Below are 25,338 nucleotides of genomic sequence, written 5' to 3'. Positions count from 1 at the left end.
TTCTACATGAGCCATGGCATGCTCGCAGGAGCAATGCTCTTCCCACTCCAGTTTGCTGGTTTGCTTTGCAGTTTTAGGGTTTGCTTTGGTTTTGTTCGCTTCCTTGCATGTGTTCTGACTTTGTTTCTCAGCAGGTTTTCCTTGTCCACTCTTCTCTGTGGTTAAATCTGCAGTAGGATCTGTGCTCTACCTTCTCCTTGTGACTAAAGGACACATTTAGGATCCCAAGGACTATTTCAGAATGAGTGAGTTACTAACTGTAGGCTCATAGTTTCTTTGTCAACATGATTTTCTCACGAACCCACGTTTCTGGTGAATTTGCTTCCTAGTAATAAAATACAGTGAAGACTACAACTTGAATGCGATTCCTAAACTTGCTTTGTTTTCCTTCTCCACAGAATTTCAAGGACATCTGAAACAATACACAGAGAATTAAGGCCATTACATTTATTTCCCATCATTTGGGAGGGAGAAGTTGTTGAATTTTACAAGTCCCCCTGTCCCTTTCTATTCTTTATATGAAAGGCTAAATTCCTGCCCTTGTGCTTCTTGTTGAAGGAGCTGAAGCAGCTACACTCAGCAACATTTTGGCTGTTTTCAAACCCTTTCCTTCCAGCTACAAGTGGAACAGGCGCACGGTCTGCCTTCCAAACACTGAGGTGACAATATGATGAGGCTACTTAGCCAAATACGGTTACCTTGGAACAAAATAGCCAGGACTCTCCCAGAATACCTGATGCAGAAACACAGAGAGCAGATGCATTGCAAATTCTATGACTGTTTCCAAATCCCTACATCTTGTAATGCTTTATAATCTCTCTGAGGACAGTGATTGAACCCGAAAGACTCCTTATGTCATAACAGCCCAGTACTGTTAAGTAATCTCCTGAACACTTATTCATTAGTGCTTTGTGTAAATTCCTCAGAAAAGAAACATAAATTATTTGTAGAAGTGACTGAGATCATTTTTAATACTCCTACCCAATTTTAATCACTTCATAGATTCATGTTGGATAAGATCACAAATTTTAACACAACTTGATTATGGATACGGAAGATGAAAACCCCTCCTCTACACACTTCATAGGTACTTGGGAGTCAACCTTTATTCATTTGTGCAAATAAATAGTCACATGTGAAGCACTCTGTGTTCAGGATAAATTGTGCATGTGCATCTGTGATGTGTATGTTTGTTCATGTGTATCTGTGTGTGTATGTGCACGTGTGTGCGTCATGTGTGCATGTATTGTGTGTGAATATGTATGTGCTATGTGCATGTTCACATGTGCATGTGTGTATGTGTGTTTCAAGTGTGCATGAGTGCTTAGAGATTGATAATAAAGGACATACCTTAAAATTGAAGCAGGAAATAATGATTTCTAACTGAAACACATACATCTATCAAGGATATGCATGATCCTTGAGAAGACCACCAAAATGTGCTAACGAACTTCTGTAGGTGATGCTTTAACAATACTCAGAAACATAGATAGTGATTAGAAAATTTTAATGCTGCCTAGCAAGTATGAAGTTTTATTTGGAAATTTACATTGGTTATTCTTCCCAGTGACCTAAGGTTTTGACAAACACCAAAGTAAATGACAACGACATATATCAGTTCAAAATATTCTGTCCTTAGGAACCACATGACATCCATAGAAGACTAAGAAACACAGCAAGACACAGCTTCTGTCAACATCCAAATTACCAAGAAAAGTAACCTCTCCCCTGAAGTCACTAAGCCATTTCAAGCAACCTGTGGGACTTTAAAGCAAGACTCTCATAGTTTAGACAAGATCTATATTACTCTGATCTTTGGGTAATTACAAAGTAGAGCTTGATGTTTTGATTATATCTCTGAAAGACCTATCAACAGCCCCTCAGAAGTAATCAGTGTCTCCCTTCACTTGACCCTGTGGGCAATATTTCATCTTCAAAGTCAGTATCAGTTTTCACCATTGGTGATGAATTTTATTGAGATCCTGGTATTGATAGACAATTTAAATTAGAAGATTTTTGACATTAATCGAGAGTAATTTTGATCTGCTATGTCAGTATCTACTGGACATCAATGAGAGGACAGTATTTATGTCACAGTCAAAGGGAAGGTTGTCAAATCAGTGTTTGAAATTGTTCCAAAGGGAGTGGGGCTCATTGGGAAGCAGTTTCTCATCATAGCTGGGTTTGCACATTCTGAATTGTTAATAGATTTGAAGATATATTTTGAATTCACTACAGTCTCTTTTTTTGGTTTTTTGAGACAGGATTTCCCTGTGGCTTTGGAGACTGTCCTAGAACTCACTCTTGTAGACCAGGCTGACTTGAACTCACAGAGAACTGCCTGCCTCTGCCTCCCAAGTGCTGGGATTAAAGGCGTGCGCCACCACCACCTGGTGTGAATTCACTACAGTCTTAAAGTCAAACTTGATAAAAAAAAATTAAAATTAGATACTTGTACTGAAATTCCAATTACTCAGTATTGTAAATATTGATGAAGCCTGATCATATTATATAGAAACATAGCATAATTGGAATTTTGCATCAAGTTGATTATTACAAAAATATTATGCCCCACTGAGAAAACAACTGCCCTGTTTAGATAGAAGTGGGTAGAAATGCATCACTCAGAACCACACTTTCTTACCACAGGATATGCAAAATTTAGTTAGCTGTTCCTTTTAGATGGATTATGTTATTTATCTCCTTATATTTGAATCTGTGAGGGTCTAGTAAGGGCCAAAAGCTGATACCATTACCTTAATGATCAATGATTACTAGATAGGACTGAAAACTATGCATGTTGTACACTAGCTAATGAGAAGAAAAGAATGTTAAGGAACAGACAAACTCTATCAGGGAAGACTTATCAATCTGAACACTGTAATGACAAAGGAAATTCAGTAGAAACGACGTTGAACTGTGTAGCATTCACCAAAACCCCAGAATTGAAGAAGGAGATTCCCACAGTTGAAGTGGCCAAAGGTCATTCCTCAGAGGAGATAGCATTTCTATGCTGGTGATGGGTTTCTTTGCCTAGAGATTATATTCTGAGAAGACAGGGAACATAGACCAAGGAGAAGCAATATCTGCTAGCTGAGGTCTTCCATTTCTGCATGGTGTCCCAATGAGGCTGCTTCTGTAGAAAGAAACTTGTCAGTGGATTCTGCTGCTGTGATGAGAACAGTATTGTCATGGTAAAGCCAGTGGGTGGGCTGATGGCAAAGTCCACAAAGTGTTCAGGGGAAAAGGATAGTAAGAAGGAAGGCCTCTCCCATCATGAGAATCACTATCTGCTGCATGCACCAGCTCTGGGTCGAGCTGGACATATCAGTTAGTGACGTTTCCAGAGCCTGGTGTGGCATCAAGGAAACAGAGCACAGCACGGAGAGAAGGAGCTAAGCAGCTGCTGCACAGCCTTAGGAAATAGCGTATATGTAGAACTTAAGATAACCTTTGACTGAAGCTTCCTAGGAAACTTGATAACAGCCCCAAGCCACCCAATTGTCCTCTGCTCTCAAGATGCCACTCATAACTCAGAAAAGATTGGAGGGAGTTTTTAAGGAACCAACTGCATGTCTAAGACTTAACTCTAAGTCTCAGTCTTTATGGTGGCTCCATAATTCTCTTCCAAAATAAGCTATATTGGATATAATAATAAAATAATTTGCCTATCATTCCAGGAGGCATCACCCACAATCTGGAACCTGAACATAGTTTCAACAATAAACAAGGCTCAAAGTCTGGCAGATAACCTCAAAGCTGAAAAACTTAAGTTATTTTATGGTATCCTAATATGCTCTTTTTGCAACTTACTTGTCTTTTTAATATATTATAACACTGTAATTGGTATTGCAAATTATATTGGTTTCTGTTTTCAATTAAGATAAATATAAAACTCTCACATCTGGAATATCTTACATTTTGTGAGTTACTAAAAATTATTGATTTGGAAAAACATACCAACCTATCAATAAAAATTGAACGTAAGCGAATTCTAGAATATTCACAACTGCCAAGAAACTTCCACCTTGCAGAGATACAGCAGCCCCTGTATCTTATTTTAAGTAGCAAAATTGCTACTTAAAATAAATATTCATTTCTATCCACTTCTAATAAATGGCTTCCAGTTGATGCAGCCCCAATCTTTTAACACGGGCTTGATCTTGTTCTCAACACTCAGAAAGGAATTATTATATCAACAAAGATCAATAGAGTTAGAAATGGATTTCATAAAGATTATTTACACCATTCTCTGTAATCTTAGCAATGAACAGTTTCTTGTAAAGCTTCCCAGTGGCAACATTGAGGAAAACGGCGCACTTTATTCATGCAGATGCATAGCAATACATATCGATAATATTTCAAAGTAGTTCTTACCTATTGACATCCCAGACTTTACTGGTCATATCCAGTGAGGCAGAGGCCACAAAGTCACCACCAGAGTGCCATGTACAGGACCATACTGCATGGTTGTGTCCTTCAAAGGTCAGCATGCATTCACCTTTTGAAAGGTCCCATAATTTAACTGTGGCATCACCACTTGAAGTAGCCAACTTGTTGCCACTGTTTTCAAGAAAACAAGAAGACAAGTTGTTTAAAAAAATCATTCATGCTTTTCTTTGAACCATGTGTACACACGCACACACACACACACACACACACACACGCACATATATATATATACATACATATATTTGTACATATATATTCTATTATGAGAGGTGTGTGTTTAATTGAGGCTTGTTTGCTTTGGTTATACACTTAAATGGCTAGGCTTCATCATAATGTTTGAGTCTACACAATTATTTACTTTGATTGATTAGGAATTCATACCATGAGAAAAACAGCTAATGTGTACTTTTTAAATTAGATCTTCTAGAGTGCTTCTGATTAATTTACCAAAATAACACTTTCCTTTCTAGCCTGAGTTGAGTTCAAGGTCATGTGTTACACTATATGAAAAGGGAGACTTCAAAATGCGAACTGTTTAGATGTGTTAGGACCCTTCAAAAACACAACGAGGAGAAAACTGTTGTCATTGACCCATGTAACACTGATTAAATTCTTCAAGAAGATGTGGAATGAGGCAGGGCTTTTTTGTGCTATATCATTAAAGTGAGATTTTTAAGATACCGAGTAATTGACAATGAATCTTTGAATTTTTCTATTGAAGTTATTAGCAGGTATTTTCAAAGCTGTGGCTTTCAAAGAGTGGACACTAAATCTAGTTTAAGGAAATGGTTTTTGACAATGATCAGGAGCAACTAGCTTTTCTGGGGTGTAGGACTAAACAGCAGCTGGAAACACACTACACTTTCATTATCTTTATGTGAGTTGATCTTGAATATTCTTTGTGCTTCCTTGGTAGCTTTCACCCATTGACTCATAATGGCCTCTGCCTCAGCCTGTGTTTCATCATGGAAACACATCTTTTCTGGGTGCTTTAAGCATCATGCTTGGTTAGTTAGGGTACTCAGAAAACAACTCACTGTAAATTAGTAAAATTGGATGAATGTGTGAATAAAGTTAAGCTATGAATAGAGTAGGAAAGTATATTTACTGCCACTTCCCTAAACCGGCATGGATCCTAACTGCATTCTAAATACTAATCTTTATCCCCACTGATAAGTGTAGATCTCAAGGCAGTGTCATTTCAAAGTTGCAGGAGATGATCACAAAAAGCCACAACTAGTCAAAATGTGGAGAACAAGTGACAGGTTGGTGCCAATTTATATATCAGCAACACAATGTCCATACCCGAGATTCAGGAAACATTATGGAAGAGGGGAAAGAAAGATTCTAAGAGCCAGAGGACCAGAAGTGTGCTGTTAGATGATGTCTTCTGTGTATAAAATGGAGTGGCATTTATTAAATCTCCACAACATGACTGTCTAAACAAGACATGAACAATTCTAACAACAGTTCACATACCAGTGTTGATGGGAAAGCCTCAATAGCCTCACCCTTAGATGAAGAGCTATAGGCAGTTAGAAACTGCTGAAATTCTTCCCCAGCAACAACCCTTGTGATTGGTTATCCCATACCAAGGAACAGCCCTAGAAACATGTACATGCAAGCAACACTGGATGGAAACAGCAAGTTATATGTGTATGCTTATTCCTTTGTTTGAATATATAACAATAATAGCTAAAGAAGGGAGGCTGGGGTTTGGAAGGGAGGAGGTGTCACACACAGGAGGTGAGGAGGGAGGAAAAAACATGAGAAGTGATATAGTTATATTTTAGTCAGATTATAAAAAGAAATGTCAATATAGTAAAGGTATTTGATTTTTAATAGTGAGCTTCTTTTTATTTTAAGTGGGATGTGAAATTTTCATTTATACAGAGGCAGTGGCCAGCCCTGACAAGGAATTCTAGAAAATGCTGCAGGCACAGTAGATTATATGGACTGAAGACATTCCCATTAAAGTCAGCAAAGACTTTCCCTTCAGTTAGCACAGCTGAGAATTGCTCTATGGCAGTCATGTTCCACAGCAAGAGAGAAAATAAACATATTCTTTGCTTCGTAGCGACCGTTTGCTCATTCATGCACTTGCCATTTACACTTTTAGAGTTTGCTGTTGAACACCAAACAATAAAAAATACATTAATCTAAAATTTTTAAACACAACATAACACAATTTCTTCCTTTTCTCTGGCTTTTTTTTATGAGTTAGCAGGCTATCATGGATCAAAGCCTTGGTCTGGGATGAGAATTACTTTTGAGTTTTTTTTTGCCTGTGGCTGAAGAACTCTCCACATAACTTTAATATACTTCTCTTTTAATTTAAAATACAACTGGGATGTTGTACTGCCATTTCCTTATAAGTATTACAAGCTGATATTTAATAATAAAAATAAGTAATGTTTTCAGAAGTTTTAAAAATTAAAGTTCATGGAAACCTGACTCTGCAAGCTACTAGCTTCATACTGCCCCCAAACTCACCTATCCTCCTGCAACCTAGGTGGAACTCTGAAATACAGTGAGGGGAACAAGAGGTGAGTGAACAGCTATATGGTGGGACACCTCCATAGTGGGACAAAATTCTGAGGCCCTCCCACATCTATCTTGGCTTCTCTAGCCAGCCAGCAGGACAACTTCCTGCAGGTAGGCTACACCAATACCCACCCCCATCCACCGACCCCTCAAGCTAGCCCCAGCCCACTTCCAAACTCACCTACCCTCCTGCAACCTTGGCAGAACTCTGAAACACAGCTTTCTATGTTACTGCGGGGGTGGGGTGGGCAAGAGCTGGCTATAACACTGAGGTGACCAAGAGAGAGGACGAAGAGAGTAAACCAGAAGAGAAAACCAAGAGAGAAAGCTCAGTGGCTCCCTGAGACATGGACACTGACAGTGCAGAGCAGACCAAAAACAATTCCAAGACAAAGACAGCCACTGCAAGGATTGAAGCAAGACACAAAGACACTGCCAGCCTCATTTGAAGGAAGACATGGGTAGGCACCAATGCAAGAATTCCTCCAACAACATAAAAATCAACATAACACCAGAACCTAGTGGTCACACATCAAGAAGACTTGACCATCCTAACCCAGAAAAAGTTAAAGAAAATAACTTTAAATGTAACTTTATGAACATGATGGAAACTTTTAAAGAGGACGTGAAAAACTCCATAAGAAATGGAGAAAAAGACAAACAAAAATTGGAAGAAATTAATAAATCTCTCAAAAAAATCCCCAAGAAAACCAAGAAAAAAAACAATCTAAACAGGTGAAGCAAAAAGTTCAAGACTAGAAGAATGAAACAGAGGCAAAAAGAAAGCACAAACCAAGGGAATTCTGGATATTGGAAATCTGGGTGCATGAGTAGAATCTACAAAGGCAAGTATAACCAACAGAACACAAGAGATGTAAGAGAGAATCTCAGGTGTTGAAATACTATAAAGGAATTTGATTCATTGGTCAAAAAACTATTAAATCCAACAAATTCTTAACACAAAACATCTAGGGAATTTGGGACAACATGACAAGACCAAATCTAAGAATAATAGAGATGAAGAAGAAGAACTCCAGCTCAAAGGTACAGAAAATATATTCAACTAAATTATAGAAAGAAACTTTCCAAACCTAAAGAGTGATATGCCTACGAAAGTACAATAAGCACAGAACACCAAATAGACTGGATAAAAAAAAGTCCCCTTGCCATATAATAATCAAAATGCAAAACATACAGAATAAAGAAAGAATACAAATAGCTGCATAAGAAAAAGGTCAAGTAACACAGAAAGGTAGACCTATCAGAATTATACCATAATTCTCAAAGAAAACCATGAAAAGCAGAAGATCCTGCGCAGATGTGCGGCAAAACTCTAAGAGAACATGGATGCAAGACCAGAGTACTATACCAAGCAAATCACCATCGATGTAGAAAACAAGATATTCTATGACAAAAAACAGATTTAAACAATACGTATCAACAAACCTAGCCCTACAGAAAGAACTAGAAGGAAAACTCCAACCCAAGGTAACTAACTGAACCCACAAAATCACTGGCAACAGATAAGCTCCCACCAGCCAGAAAAAAAACAAAGAAGGGAAACACACAAACACTACTACTGAAAAATGATAGGAATTAACAACCACTAGTCATTAATATCTCTTAATAACAATGGTCACAATTCACCAATAAAAAGACACAGGCTAAGAGAATGGATACCAAAAAAGGATCCACCCTTATGCTGTATACAAGAAACGCACCTCAACCTCAAAGACAGACATTACCTCAGAGTAAAAGTTTGGAAAAAGGTATTCCAATCTTATGGATCTAAGAAACAAGCAGATGTAGCTATCCCAATATCTATCAAAATAGATTTCAAACTAGAGTCAATCAGTAGAGATGGAAGACACTTTATACTCATAACAGGAAGAATCCATCAAGATGAAGTCTCAATTCTGAATATCTATGCCTCTTAATACAAGAGCACCCAGATATGCAAAAGAAATATTACTCAAACTTAAATTGCACATCAAACTCCACATACTAATACTATGAAACTTCAACACTCCACACTCGACAATGGACAGCTCAACCAAACAGAAACTTAAGAAAGAAAAAAGAGAACTAACAGATGTCATGACTTAAATGGACTTAACAGACACCTATTGAACATTTCGCCCAAACATAAAAGAGTAAATCTTCTTCTCAGCACCTCACAGAACCTTCTCAAAAACTAACTACATGTTATGTAACAAAGCAAACCTCCACAGTTGCAAAAATAAATTGAGTAACCCTCTATATCTTATCAGATCACCATGATTTAAAGTTCGAATTTAACAACACTACTCCCTAAAAGTCTACAAACTCATGGAATTGAACAATGAACTATTGAACCACTCCTTGGGTCAAGGAAAAAATAAAGAACAAGATTAAAGACTTTTTAGAATTCAACAAAAATGAAGGGACAATGTACCCAAACCTATGGGACACTATGAAAGCAATGCTAAGAGGAAAGTTCATAGCATTAACTTTTCACATAAAGAAAGTGGAGAAAGCTCACATCAGTGACTTAACATCACACCTAAAAGCTCTAGAACAAAAAGAAGCAGAAGCACCCAGGAGGAGTAGAAGACAGAAAATAATCAAATTAGGGTTGAAATCAACAAAATAGAAACAAAGAAAACAATACAAAGAATCAATGAGACAAAAAGCTTGTTCTTTGGGAAAATCAACAAGATAGACAAACCCGTATTCAAGTCAATCAAAAGGCAGAAAGAAAACATCCAAATTAACAAAATTAAAAATGAAAAGGGGGACGTAACAACAGACACTGAGAAAATTCAGAGAATTATTAGGCCACACCACAAAAACCCGTACTCCACAAAATTAAAAACATGGAAGAAGTGAAAAATTTTCTAGATAGCTACAATAAACTAAAATTAAATCAAGACTGGGAGAACAAATTAAATAGACCTATAAACTGCAAAAAAATGGATGCTGTCATCAAAAACCTCCCAACCAAAGAAATCCCAGGGCTGGGTGGTTTTAGATCAGAATTCTAGAAGAGCTTCCAAGAATAGCTAATACCTACACTCCTCAAAATGTTCCACATAATAGAAACAAAAGGAACATTGTCAAACTCTTTTATGAGGCTGTAGTTACCATGATACCAAAACCACACAAAGACTCAACCAATAAAGAGAATTATAGACCAATCTCAAATATGAACTTGGATGCTAAATACTCAAATCATCCACCATGATCAAGTTGACTTCAACCCAGAAATATAGGGGTGGTTCTTCATACAAAAACTTATCAATGTAATCTATCATATAAATAAACTGAAAGAAAAAAACCATACGATCATGTCATTAGATGCTGAAAAAGCATTTGACAAAATCCAAAAGTACTTAATGGTAAAGGTCTTGGAGAGATCAGGGATACAGAGGAGCATATCTAAATCAATAAAAGCATTATACAACAAGCCGACAGACAACGTCAAATTAAATGGAGAGAAACTCAAAGCAATGCCACTAAAATCAGGAACAAGACAAGGCTGTCCACTCTCTCCATATCTCTTCAACATAGTAGTTCTGGAAGTTCTGCCTATAGCAATAAGACAACAAGAGGAGATCAAGAGGACTCAAGTTGGAAAGGAAGAAGTCAAACTTTCGTTATTAGCAGATGATATGATAGTATATATAAGCAACCCCAAAGACTCTATCAGGGAACTTTTACAGCTGATAAATACCTACAATAATGTAGAAGGATATAAGATCAACTCAAAAATATCAGTAGACCTCCTATATACAAATGATATTGGGGCTGAGAAAGAAATCAGGGAAACATCACTTTTCACAATAGCTACAAATAACATAAAATATATTGGGGTAACACTAACCAGAAAAAGTGGAAAACCTATTAAACAAGAACTTTAAGTCTTTGAAGAAAGAAATCGAAGAAGATACCAGAAATATGAAGATCTCTCATGCTCTTGGATAGATAGGATCAACATAGTAAGAATGACAATTCTACCAAAAGCAATCTACAGATTCAATACAATCCCGATCAAAATACCAACACAATACTTCACAGACCTTGAAAGAACAATAATCAACTTCATATGGATATCCAAAACAATCTTGTACAATACAGGAACTTCTAGAGGCATCACCATCTCTTACATCAAGCTCTATTACAGAACTACAGTATGAAAACACATTGATACTGGCAGAAAAACAGGTTGACCAACGGATTGGAATCAAAGACCTGTATATTAATCCACACACCTTTGACAAAAAAGGCTAATATTATACAATAGAAAAAAATTTCAACAAGTGGTGCCTACATAGCTGAATATCAACATGTAGAAGAATGAAAATAGATCCATATCTATTCCTATGTACAAAACTCAAGTCCAAATGTTTTAAGGACTTCCTTTTAAACCCAGACACAATGAACTTAATAGAAAAGAAAGTGGGAAGTAGTCTTCAATGCATGGGCACAGGAGACCACTTCCTAAATATAACCCCAGTAGCACAGACACTGAGACCAACAATAAACAAATGGGACCCCCTGAAACTGAGAAGCTTCGGTAAAGCAAAGGACACAGTCAAAAAACCAAAAAGGCAGCATACTGAATGGGAAGAGATCTTCACCAACCCCACCTCAGACAATGAACTGATTTCCAAAATGTATAAAGAACTCAAGAATTTAGACATCAAAATGCCAAATATCCCAAATAAAAAAAGGGGGGATTCAAAACTAAACAGAGAATTCTCAATAGAAGAATCTCAAATGTTCAAAAGGCACTTAGGAACATATTCAACATCCTTAGCCATTAGGGAAATGCAAACCAAAACAACTCTGAGATATGATCTTACACCAGTCAGAATGGCTAAGGTCAAAAGCACCAATGATAGCTTATGCTGGAGAGCGTGTGGAATAAGTTAGACACTCCTGCATTGCTGGTAGGAATGCAAACTTGTACAACCACTTTGGAAATCAGTATGATGGTTTCTCAGAAAATTGGGAATCAACCTACCTCAGGACTCAGCAAAACCACTCTTGGGCATCTACCCGAAAGATGCTCAATCATACTACAAAGACATGTGTTCAACTATATTCATAGAAGCGTTATTTGTAACGGTCAGAACCTGAAAACAAACTTGATGCTCCTCAACTGAAGAATAGATAAAGAAAATGTGGCACATTTATACATTAGAGTACTACTCAGCAGTGAAAAACAATGATATCTTGAATTTTGCTTGCAAATGAATAGAACTAGAAAGCACCATCCTGAGTGAGGTATCTCAGACCCAAAAAGATGAACATGATATGTACTCACTCATAAGTGAATACAGTCATAGACAAAGAATATTGAGCCTATAGTTCATGATCTTAGAGAAGCTAAGTAACAATGTGAACCCTAAGAAAAACATATATAAGTTCACCTAGAAAATCAAAATAGACAAGATCACCTGACAAAATTGGGATGGGGTGGGGGGAGAGGGGAGTGTCAGAAGAAAAGAGGAGGGGAGAGGAGGAGAGTAGAGGAGAACTTGAGGGAATGGGATGGTCAAGATGGAGGAAGGACAGAGATGAGAGCATGAAGAGAGATGTCTTGATTGAGGGAGCCATTATGGGATTAGCAGAAATCTGGCTCTAGAGAAATTCCCAGGAATCCAAAAGGATAACCCCACCTAGGACCCTGGGCAATAGAGGAGAGGGGGCCCAATCTTGACTTGCCCTGTAGTCAGACTGATCATAATCTTAAATATCACTGTAGAACATTCATCTAGCAACTAATGGAGGCAGAGGCAGAGACCCACATTGGACTCTGGACTGAGCTTTCAGAGTCCAGTTGAAGAGTAGAAGGAATGAGGATATGAGCAATGAAGTCAAGACCACGATGGGTTCACCCACTGAAACAGTTTACCTGAGCTAATGGGAGCTCACCAACTCTGGCCAGACAGGGAAGGAACAAGCATAGGACCAAACTAGTCCCTCTGAATGTGGTTGACAGTTCCATGACTGGGGCACTCTGAGGGGCCACTGGCGGTGGCACCAAGTTTTATCCCTACTGCTTGTGTTGGCTTTTTGGGAACCTGTTCTCTTTGGAGGGATACCTTGCTCAGCCTAGAGCGAGTAGGGAGGGCCTTGGACCTTCCCCAATGCAATGTGCTTTACCCTCTCAGAAGAGTGGGTAAGGGGGGGATGGGGGTTTATGTGGAGTGGGGGAGGAGGGGAGGGAATGGGAACTCGAATTGTTAAGTATAATGGAAAAAGATACTATGTTTTTTTAAAAAAGTTAATAAATAAATAAAATTAAAGCTTATGGATGTAAACATAAGTTTGAATATTGCTTTTAAAATATTTTCAAATTATGTGTATTAAAAATTGAAATATGAAACACAGTATCCTTTGGTTCTTGTGAAGATACAGGGCATTGCTGAGGGGATTGTGTGTGTGTCTATGGGTATGTATGTGTGTGTGTGTTAGAGAGAGAGAGAGAGACACAAAAAGAGACAGAGACAGAGAGAGCGCATGTGAGATGGGGTATAAAATATGTTCTTTTAATGATGTAAGTTAGCTTTTCTCCAGCATCTCACCAAATGCCCTGGGGCAGCCAAAATCTTCCAAAGGGCAGGTATATATGCCCCTGGTTGCTAAGAACTATATGTGAAAAGTCCTAACTGACAATATATTCACATGTAAAATAAGTGTGCAATTACATGTGCAAATACAGCAGGATCAGTGAATTCAGATAGAAAAGGTGAAGGCATGCTAATGTTAAGGAGACTCATTTCCTTCAGGTGCTAAGCACAAGGGAGAGTCAAAAAACAGGTATTTTTCTTTTTCATGTTTTTGATTTGTTTTAGATGTTGTGTGTGAATCTCCTCTCTCTCTCTCTCTCTCTCTCTCTCTCTCTCTCTCTCTCTCTCTCTTTCTGAATGTGTGCATATATGTATGTTGGAATAAGTGAGTTGCTAGGAGTAGGCTCTGTGCTTTAAAAGTCCGTGCCAAGTTTAGAGCTCCTCTTCCCTGCTGCCTGTGGAACTGGATGTCACGTTCTCAGCTACTGCTGCAACACCATGCCTGCCTGCTTCCTACCACAATGATAAGAAGAAAGAAAAAAACTCACCCTCTGAAACTGTAAGAAAACCCCCAATTAAATGATTTTTATTTGAATTGCCTCGATCACAACATCTCTTCATAGCAAGAGAACATTAAGATAGATGTGTACATCTCATGTTTTTAACAAGAACGGCCCCCGTAAGCTCATAGGTACAGGTCTTGTACCTGTACCTACAATAAAATCAATTCTAAACCACATATATTGTGGAGACGTGAAAAGACAGAGAAATGGGCACACCCATTATCTCTTATCATTGTGTTGAGTGATAGACTGCTTATCTTATATGAACATTCATTTCAGATTTATTTTATTTTCATACGCAGGCATGTTTTACCTACATGAATATTAATGCTCTACGTGGATACCTGGTGACCATGAAGGTCAGAAAAATTTGCTGGGTCCCCTGGAACTGGAGTTACAGGTTGTTATCATTTGGGTGCTGGGAAATAAATTCAGGTCTTCTGCAAGAGTAGTAAGTGATCTTAACCACTGAGCTATCTCTCCAACCCTGAGTACCCCCCTCCACTTTAAAGCATACTATTGACTGAGAGATTCTATTCATGGTGTATGCAATAAGAAAAGAGATTCCAATGTAAAACTACTGTATTGCTACGGTAAAAAAATTTGTATAGTAAGACATCTTGCTGCACACAACAAAAATGTTCTTCTGTTTTACATCTTGCGTTGATGCAATTGTTTAGGTTGTAGAAAGGTAGGAAAACTCATAGGCTATTCAACTTTCAACAAATCAGGACTGATGATGCTGTCCTGGAAATAAGAAAAAGGAGTCCTAGAATCCCCTTCAGAATTTAACAACTAAAACAAGTTCCAGGGACAGGTGCCAAGGCAGTCAAAACTTGAACAAGAGGGCCAGGGAATCTGAAGGGTAGTGTGATGTGGGTTGGTTGAAGGACTGGGGAAGAGCAGAGATATGGAAGCAGTGGCCCAGAAAGTAGGATAAGCCAACTGCAGAAGTCTTTTCTGACCCTTGCTCATCTGAAAGGCTACCTAAGTGTTGAAATTTTACCCAGGAGGTTTATCGATTCATGTACCAGCTGATAAAAATGCTGCAGGTACAGTGCTAGACAACTCAATCCATCTTCGCCTGTGGTACCAGCACAGAAAGCCATCTTCCCGCAGGGCCTCTGTGGATTTTGCCCATCACTGGGAAGCTATGACCCAATGCTTCCACAGCTTTACTCTTTCCTCCACTTCCACCTTATCACAGAGCAGAACCTACACGCAACTTGTTTGAAAACCTGCTTAAAATTATATCTTCAATACTTTGTTTCTCCGGCATTTTCTTCTTTGTTCTTCATTTTTTAGCATTATCAAAGCCATTTATTATTTTTAGCCTTTGATTCCTAAAGACAAGGTCTGTTTCTTCATGCTGGCAATGATCAGCTCTTTGACTATGCCTTTCCCATACTAAATTTTAATAAGTGTTTGATTAAATTGTGCTTCTAGAGATGTTTCAAAGTATAATATAATATAACAAGGTGTGAGCAAACAAAAAATAAATATCAAATTGGACAAAACAAACAAGGACTCCTGAGTGAACAAACAAGTGTGTCTCTGCTTCGTGTGTCTTCTCTGTCACTGCCCTCTTCTCATTTGCAGCATTTAACACTATCTCAGGAGTCGCCTTCCTAGAGCAAAGAGACAAGGAGGCACACTCTGCTTGTCAGTGAAATGCTACTGCTGAAGCCATTGCTTGATGAATTGTTACCTAATAACTCCATGCGTTATAGTGTGGATTCAGGGATGCAATGCTTTGGGGACTTCTGCAGTTAGGTCACTGAACAGCTTCAGATTTCTTTTGTTGACAAAGAGGATCACTAGTGAACTCACAGAAGTTTTTCACTGCTAGGAAAGATTGAAATCCATTTACATGCATTATCTATGCATTATCTATTTTGTTTTTCCTATCCAGCTATCTCTCACTTTAATTATCTCTCAAAAATTCATGTTCGAAAGGCTTATAATCTCTTGGATTTAAAATACAGTTTAACATTCACAAAATGTACTATTATTTTAGAAATACAAAGATATACGCTTTCTTCAGTGACTTCATGTATTAGTACATTGCTTAAGTATATAATTAATTAATGCCAGAATTCCCTAAAAATTTTACCAAATAAATAAAGAGGAGGGACGTGATGGGGTAGAGAGTGGGCAGAGAAGGACAGGACAGTCTTGAAAAGGTGACAATTTGATCAAAATGTATACATATAAGCAAATGATTACAACACAAAAATAGGTGATTTGAAGAATGGGTTTATTCTGCAGGAAATTATGGTACATTCTAAGATTTTAAAGTATTTTTCACTCAAGAAGAAAAGAAAGTAATAGAAAATGAATCTGGGTGGACAAGCAACCACCAAATACTAGGCCGTTCCTGCAGTCCTATGGAATGAGGCTCTGAGCAGGGTGTCAGGAGGCCTTAGGGAGGTGTAATCAGATATTAATTCTAAGGACAGGAAGGGCAGGCTTGCTACAGGAGCAAAACAGGAATTGTGTGGGGAATTATAAACATTTCTAATGTAGACTTGCATTTAATATTAAACCTGATTACTTTGATATCTGTGCTTTCCATACTAACAATCATTCCTGGATGAGGGGAATGAGTCTCGAGACCAGGTCTCTCAGCCTTGCATGTGTATTCCCTACTTAGCAAAGGCATTTTTTCCAAGTCTAACTTGTAATACAGCAATGTGCTCTTCCTGCAATAAAAAGCGCTCCTGGGAAGCTTCTGCTTTTGCACCTGTTTTTGACCTCTGAGCCAAGTGAGTAAAATTCCCGAATCGCAGAAATTTTCAATATACTTTGTTCTGACTTTCAGGAGTACATCGTAACCAAAAAATCGCAAGTGTGGCATCAAGTTCAAGTCTTATGAGGATTGATTTGACAATATATTCCAGGTCAGCAGAGACAGAATACACTGTCCAACACTTGCAGCCCAAAATACGTGTGGAAAGGAATACGATCCTTTCTCCACACTGCTGCCATGACCCGATCACAAAGCTGCTTCAAGATAAGAACAGTGAAGTTTCATCCCATGTATAAACTTGGGCAGAGTTCCCAATAGACTTAGGCACAGTATTTCCTTTGCATGTGTATGCTGCTCCATGTGTTCATGTGTGTTTTGGTGTGTCCATGTTCCTGTGTGCGTGTATGTATGTAGAGATCAGTGGTCACTGACTCTCTGAGCCCTAGGACTATCTAATTAGGTTAGGGACTTGCTAATAAACTGCCCAGTCATGTCTATAGCGAAACCATTACCAACAATTATTATCTACCACTACCTGGAAGGGATAAATAGATTGATGATAGATAGATAGATAGATAGATAGATAGATAGATAGATAGATAGATAGATAGATGATAGATAGATAGATGATAGACAGACAGACAGACAGACAGATAGATAGATAGATAGATAGATAGATAGATAGAATTTTTGCCACTGAATATTTGAGAAGGGGCTATTGATGCAGAGCTCAGAGAGACTATGGACCCTCCCTTGACACTGCCACTAAAGAGAGCTCTCGTGGTAAGTACCACATCCCACCATGGGTGAGGAACGCTGTCTCTGTTCCTGGTATAAAATTGGATGTTTTCCACAACGATGATATCACAATGACAGTATTTCAGATTTTATAATCTCAAGACCAGAGAGCACTGTAATCCATCTTATTGACTCACACATTTCTAAATTTAATTACTCTTACAAATTATTCTGTTTTTTTAAAACTCACTCTCTGAAATATCTTCTCTCTTTCCTTTTGCACAGTGAGTGATCCCAGTAGAGTGCTGGCCCTTCTCAGGCAGCTCCACCCAGGGATGTTCCCTTCAGTATCCCAGCCCTACCACGAATCACCAGAAAGATCTGTTTGGAAGAATCTGTAAGTTTCGGGGAATCCCTTCTTCCCCGAAAAGATCATCTAGTTTTATACCAGGAATAGAGACGGTATTGTTCCTAGTACCAGGGTGGGATGTGGTCCTTACTCATCAGAACTCTTATTGGTGACTGTGTCAAGTGTGTGTCCAGAGTCCCTCTGAGCCCTGTACCAATAACCCCTTCTCAATTATTCAATGGCAAAGGATTTTATTTCTTTTTACCACTTCTATGTAGGGTAGTCTTGCCTCACTCAGACTTTAGCACTTTATGACAGATGCTCTCAAATATGACACCAGTCCTCTTTGGTTCTGCCATTGGTAGCTCATTTACATTCCATCCCTCCATGCATACACCTGCTTGGTCCCATGTATGCACTGTGATTCCAGATACCTGATGGGCTCACAAAGAACAAAAGCATGTAGTTTATCAGACAATTTCTGACCCCTAGATTGTGAACCACGCTCTTAGAGTCTTACACTTGAGTGGAACAACAACTTCATTTCATTTTTTATCTTTCTGGAGGATTACCATCTGCCACATGCTCTGTACACTGCTTCATCAGGTGGTGTGTGTATGTGTATGTGTGTGTGTGAGAGCGAGCGAGAGAGTGTGTGTGCGCGCGCACATGTCCCTGTGTGTGCAAGTGCACATGCACGTGCATGTGGAGGTCAGAGGTCAGTTTCTAGAGTCATTGTTCAGACATCATACACATTATTAATTTGAGGCAGAGTCTCTCAGTGGGACCTGGGACTTGCCTAATCGTGACTCCATGTCTCTAGTGCTAGAATTAGAAGTGTGTGGTGTCATGCTTGCCTTTTCACGAGGATTCTGGAGATGAAAAGCAGATCTTCATGCTTTCTTGGAAAACATTTTACCAACAGAACTACACCCACTCTATTCTAGCTTATAACTGGTTTATCTTCACTCAACAGCACATAAATTTTCAACATTTTATTTCAACCTTTTCCCCACTACCTTAAATCCTGGCATTGAGCATAAGACTATACTTGATGCCTACGTATTAAAATATAAGATTTATTTTATTTAACTTTCACTTGCAGGCGCTAAATACCCTTGCTGTTTGCTTCTCATGTTTCATTTTTAAATTATTTTCTTTAGCCTCATGTGGTTATTAGTCTTGTTGATTAGATCAGTTTCTTTCTGGAAATACATGGCTGACTCTAGTAAGAGTTATATTATATTCCTGCCCTGAAACTCTATTGAGCAATTAAGTTTACAAAGCCATTTTTATATACCATTTATCTAACCTAAATACCATTAATCTAAGACATGTTTAAATGTAGCTAATTTACTCTCCTGTCCCTCCATTACTGCAGATGAGAGAAAGAACCCATAGGAACAGCAGGAACATCATGTGGACAATCAAATCCAAGGAACTCACTAGTCTGGTAGAAACACAATAGTTCCCAGAAATGGATGGGAAAGTTGTATCCGTGACTAGGCAGTATCCCACATTACCCCACAATATCATAAACCTTAACGTGCTCATCAGGTACCCTTCACTAAAGCTACACCATTCACTAGAGATGAATTTTTTTCTAACGTGATAGACAGTTAGTTTAGTATCAACTCTGAGTTCTTCACCCACCAGCATAAGGTGAATTAAATTTAACATGCAATAGTTTTCCATTCAGGGTATATAAGATAAAATAGAGATTAATCACAATTAGAACTTATCTGCTCTAGTCACATCTCTTGTCAAAGCCATACTGCTTTTAAAATGTTTAGTTTTTCAGTATTATTATCTGTAGGAGACAAATTACACCTCTCCACAGGACAGGTCAAACTAAGACTATATTCCAAAGTGAAGAAACTTTGTAAATTCTTAAGGACATGTGACTTGCAGGAAACATTATGCTTGGAGACTTTAATGTAACAATGAAACAGAAAATTCCTTTTCTGTTTGTTTGTGGGATCAGTGATGATCATTCCAACTACAATGTTCCAGGAAATTTGTTCTGCAGAAAAATTGAGGTTTACAACCAAGAGAATTGTGCAGTCCAACTATGCCAACTTGGGAGGTTACTTGAAATAGATAATTCAGTGTTGAAAGAGGGAAGGAGGAGGTGGAGTAATGAGTTTTCACTGAGACAAATTTTAGTTTTTAGAATTACTCTCTCCGCTATGTTGAAATATACTTAGAAAAAACATCTATTTTGCTGTTCATGGAAATATTAGAAAAATAAGCCTAGGGCTTTCTTAGTGGATCAGTATAATAATAATGCATCTAGTAGATTTTGTGCAGTTTTATTCAGCACTATACTGAATGTGTTGAGAAAATAGTTTATATAGGAATTTAGGTTTCTTTTAAAGTTTTACCTATAATAAATATTCAAATTTTTTTAAATATTTATTCTTTTCAAGTCTCAAATGTACTGTTGGGAGTATAAGAGTGCTTGTAAGTTTGAAGTTACATGAACCTAAACAATTTTGTAGGTTTGCATTTTAATTAATATTTTAAATATAGATGGTTTTATCACTGCAAAGTACAGCTTTCTAAAATTTTAAACAAGCTGCAAAATTCTTCAAGATTGAGAAATATGGTTTATGAAGTATATAAGACAAAATAACTTAAGCTGCTGGCTTTATGATAAGAACTGATAGTTCTTTCATCCTTTATATTTTACAAAGTTCTGAAGTTTCTAACAATTAAAAGAAAAAAGAATAAAACAATGAAAGGGAAATACAGTTATCATCCCAGATCATACGTGTAAATCATATGTCAATGCACATAGAGATTGACCCTTGTTCAGTCACTCAGGATAAGCATCAGGCTCCATTGTAGGCGTGAGGGAAGGGATATTCTCTGTGGCACTGTGTTCACTTTTCACTGGCCTCACTGTGTTTTCCTCCTGGATCTGTGGCCCTCAGCTCCTCAGAAACACAAGTTACACAATAGCAGTATGTTCTCAATAAAAAGGAACAGTGGGATTCTGACTGTCAGAGACATAGCTACAGGATTCTCCCAACTCTCCCTTAGAAAAGCGACTGTTTGCTGCTGTGTCCCTCTGGACCATTGGGTCGCTGTGCAACAATAGGAACATTACCATCATTGTTGTTCATGTGTGCTCACAGCTGTCAGACCTAGGTATTTGATGTGGTTTTTCAACAAAAAGAACCAACAGTCTTTGACAGGTAGTTAAATTCATGCCTGGAAACAATATAAAATAAGATGGTTCAGAAATGCCTTCCTGTTTTCATAATGGAAAGATGTGATAAAAATATCTGATGCAGAGTTGAAGGATTAAAGTATACAAAATTGCCATTAAGCCCATGGTATCAACAAAATGATAACTAACTTTCAACAAACAGTTGAATAGAACAACCATAATACTAAAATAATTAGCTTGTTTCACAATAACATCACCAAATAAAAAATAAATAAAAATGTGGTGTAGGTTTAAACCTTAGCACTGTCAGCAAGCAAATGGTTTTTTGCGTCTTCTTTTAGTTACACATCTCTTCTAAAAAGAGTAGATATGTAAATATGAGTTTTCCAGAGTGAGCACATAATCCAAAATAGTCCAGAAAAATCTTCAGTCCTATCAGCAAACTGGAAAGAAATCATAGTCAAAGAAGACACAGAGAAAGATGGTCCAAGGGTTTCCCCACTTGAGTGACTTAGCGTGCAGATCTGTCTTCTGTGTTCTGGGGGAGGACTTCTCAGCACCTGTCCCTGACAGTTGGAATCAGCTTCTTGAAGAGACTTGAAGAAATGTACTCTCTCTGATCCTTTGCAGACCATGTGAATCAGACAGAATAGGATTTGGGACGTAAATTCATGTTTCAACAGGTGCGCCAGTGATGATGTTCCATGTTAAATTTTGAAAAACACTGTAAAAACAGCTTTCAAATCACAGAGAATTCAATTCTCACCACAGTCTTCTTTAAACATAATTTGTTTCATTTTTAGGTCATATAGTTCATACAATATTTGAAGCTCTTAAAAATCATCTGAGTAAAGCCTTATGAATATATTAATACAATCCTAAGCATGTTTTTCATTACAAAATTAGCAAATCTCATTGACAATTATATGCTTGCTTTTACATGTACATACAAAAACATATCTATGTGTACCTGAATCTATAATTTAGATTTCTGTGAGAATACATGTGAACTACAATCTTTGATATTTGCAATATATTAAATGTGTGTTAACTATCTGAGAAGAGGACGTAGTAACTCTTATATTAATAGGTATCATTAGAGCCTTTTTACAACCTAACACTCTTACTATGGTAATCCTTCATATAATTTGGCTGTGAAGCATATAAATATGGTCAAGGTCATGACAGTTCTAAGGAGATTAAAGATCCTACTTGGAGGGAAAAAACAATTGTACACTAATAATTAGAATTACTAAGATGAAGAATATATCACATTTAAAAAGTATTCTAATAGAAACAGAATTTTGGACTATACTAAAGACATCTTAATACACAGCAAATTTGTTTGAAACAGTACTGGAAATTTGACCAAAAAATATCAATAAATAATTTCTGTGGAGAAATAAAGAAACCCTATATTATATGGAGTTGTCTCAATGTAAGGGCTAATGACAAGAAACTCTCCCCTCAAGGATTAGATCCATGTGGAAGCGAAGGAAGAACGTTTGTAGGAGCCAGTGGTGGTGGATGATTCCAAGGAAATGGTGTCCTCAGACAAAACAGGACTAATACACATATAAGCTCACAGTGACGGTGGCAGCATGCTTCAGATCTGCACAGGTTCAAGCCATATGGGGTCTCAGTACTAAAAGGGGAAGTGGACATGGGATCCCTCCTTACTATAAAGATGATTTTAATTAATGCTCCTGGAAAATGAAAGAGACAATTTTCTTCAAGGGGGTATCATGTGGCATATTAAGCAGCCTATGGCTTCTCAGGAGTAGTTGATCAACACAAAACAAACCCATGTCTTTTAATCCAGAACAACCTCCATGCTTTTCTGTGGGATCCTTGTTTCGTTTTGTCTTGTTTTGATACTTTTGTCTTACTGAGTTTTTTTTTTGTTATTGTTGTTTCTTTGTCTAGATTTTAATTTTTGTTTGATTTGATTTTAAGAGAGAAAGAGAGAGAGAGAGAGAGAGAGAGAGAGAGAGAGAGAGAGAGAGAGAGAGAGAGAGAGAGAAAGTGGGTGGAGGAAGAGGAAAAATTGTCTAGGAAAAATTGGGGTGGAAAAACCATGATCAAAATACATTGTAAAACTCTTTAAATTATTTTTAATGGCTGCTTAAAAAATTTTAAAAGAGTCAAATGTGCTTGGGAGGCAGAGGCAGGCGAATATCTGTGAGTTTGAGGCCAGCCTGGTATACAATAGCTAGTTCCAGGACAGGCTCAAAAACTACAGAGAAACCCAGTCTCAAACAAAACAAAACAAAACAAAAAACAAACAACAAAAAAAGAGTCATATATGGTCTCATGGTGACTCTAACTGGCAGAGATTTGTGTTGCCTATTGACAGGAAAACACATCAGAACCTACAGGGCTGTCTATATTTTCCCAATGCAGTATTCCTTGGGCTTGGGACAGGGAAAGCACTAAGACAGACCAAGAGAAGAGCAGACATAGACTGCTCATTCTAAGCACACTAAGAAGTTTCTTTAAACCTAAAGCAGAATGAGAAAGAATGTGTAGAGAAAATACAGCTGTAAGGTGAGCCTAAGCCTTCAGTTTTTTACACTGTCCCTCACAACCTCAAGAATTTAAAACAGATATGAATTTTCAGTGAAATTTTGTTGTTTATCATAAAATTAGGATAAAGATGTTGGTTTGTTTTACTATTTATGATACAATACCAGATGAAATCCTCATTGCTGAACCAAGGCACCAGCCATACATCACTTGTCCTAGACAACACATGTGCACTTTGGGTTCCTCTACACATTGGGTCCCAGAATATTTACTTTTTTTCTACTCACATTTATTTTATACAGGTGATTTGCACTAAACTTAATAAGATTGTTTCTATTTTTACTTTTTTCACAACCATCACTGTTCAGAAAAGGCTCCCATCTCATCAGTAGTGTGGTAGAAAATGACTCTAATTTATCACTGCACATGAGAAGCCTGGAGTTTTGTTTCAAGCAGCTTACAAAAGGATTTATTTCTATCCAATTGTTCTTAATATTCAGCAGGATAATCTTGTTTATATATTATAATATTTCATATAAATTCTCAATGATGGTACTTACATTTAAGGGGCATTAAGAATGAAGTAATCTGTTCATGTTAAAATGCATACAAGAAAAATGTTACTTATATTTGTCTTTTAAAAAAGAATGTCATTTAAGTAAGGGGCCTTTCAAAGTGTATGATTTTCTAGAGCTATGAGTAATCTAATTATAAAAGAATTAAAGAATATCTTTATTTTGAGGAACAACTTGTTCCCCAACAAGGGTTCAATATTAATAAGATAGCAGCTCTCTCTTCTCACAGAACAATACTGTCAGGCTGATAAACTATTGAAAAATTACTACTGTTATTTGTTTCATTTCGTTTCTTTCCCACTGCTGAAGATCGTACCCAAGGTTTGGTACATGCTGGCAGTTCTCTACCATAAAGATACGAAATACATTTCTTTTAAGAATACAGAATTATGTGGCTGACATGGGGGCTGACTGAGCCCCCGAGGTCCAAATGAAGACTGAGAAGCCATTGACAATGGCACTGGGTCTTGTTTCGTCTGCATGGACTGGCTTTTTGGGAGCCTGGCCTGTTTGGATGCTCACCTTCCTGGACCCGGAGGGAGGGGGGAGGAACTTGGATTCCCCACAGGACAGGAAACCCTGACTGCTCTTGGGAATGGTGAGGGAGGAGGAGAGGGAGTGGGGGGAGCGGGAGGGTATTGGGAGGAGGGAAGGAAGTGGAAAGAGTGTTTTCGGATACTTGAATAAACAAAAAAGAGAAAAAAATGCAGAATTATAATATGCCATATAAATAAAATGAATTAAATAGAAAAAAAATCATAAGGAAAAATGAAGAAAGTACAATTTATTAATATACACCAAAATTCTAACGACCAGCAACAACTGTAGTCAGTATTTACCAAAACTCATTTCTAGGTTTTTCTGCATCTATTTTCCAGCAGGAAGTAAATGAGACACAGAAATAGATAAAGAGGTGACAGAATAGGGAGGAAGGAAATTACAATACAACTGTGTTTTTAGGTTACATTTGATTAAAATTGAAATTATGTTACCCATTTCTCTAAATTCATATTTTTCTAATAATTGCTGTTAGTTGAGTTCTGAAAACAAATGTATTGAAGTGTAAGAACTTTTGAACTGACATTTTTCTTTCACTCTAGTCTAATATGA

At 37.6% G+C, this 25,338-nt stretch overlaps 1 protein-coding gene across 1 annotated transcript in view; it reads right to left on the bottom strand.

Moving 5' to 3' along the window:
• The window catches only part of Spag16 (sperm associated antigen 16), an 883,930-nt gene that overhangs the window by 435,106 nt on the left and 423,486 nt on the right, over window positions 1-25,338 (bottom strand). The window contains exon 12 of the mRNA XM_048459370.3: window positions 4,378-4,563. Coding sequence (XP_048315327.3) covers window positions 4,378-4,563 — 186 coding nt within the window. The remainder of the gene's footprint in view (window positions 1-4,377; window positions 4,564-25,338) is intronic.

The sequence above is a fragment of the Myodes glareolus genome, chromosome 1 (assembly GCF_982192425.1).
Source record: "Myodes glareolus chromosome 1, mMyoGla1.1, whole genome shotgun sequence".
Classification (NCBI taxonomy): Eukaryota; Metazoa; Chordata; class Mammalia; order Rodentia; family Cricetidae; genus Myodes; species Myodes glareolus.
Note: the sequence above shows the minus strand (reverse complement) of the source record. Positions and strands in the feature narration are given on the sequence as shown.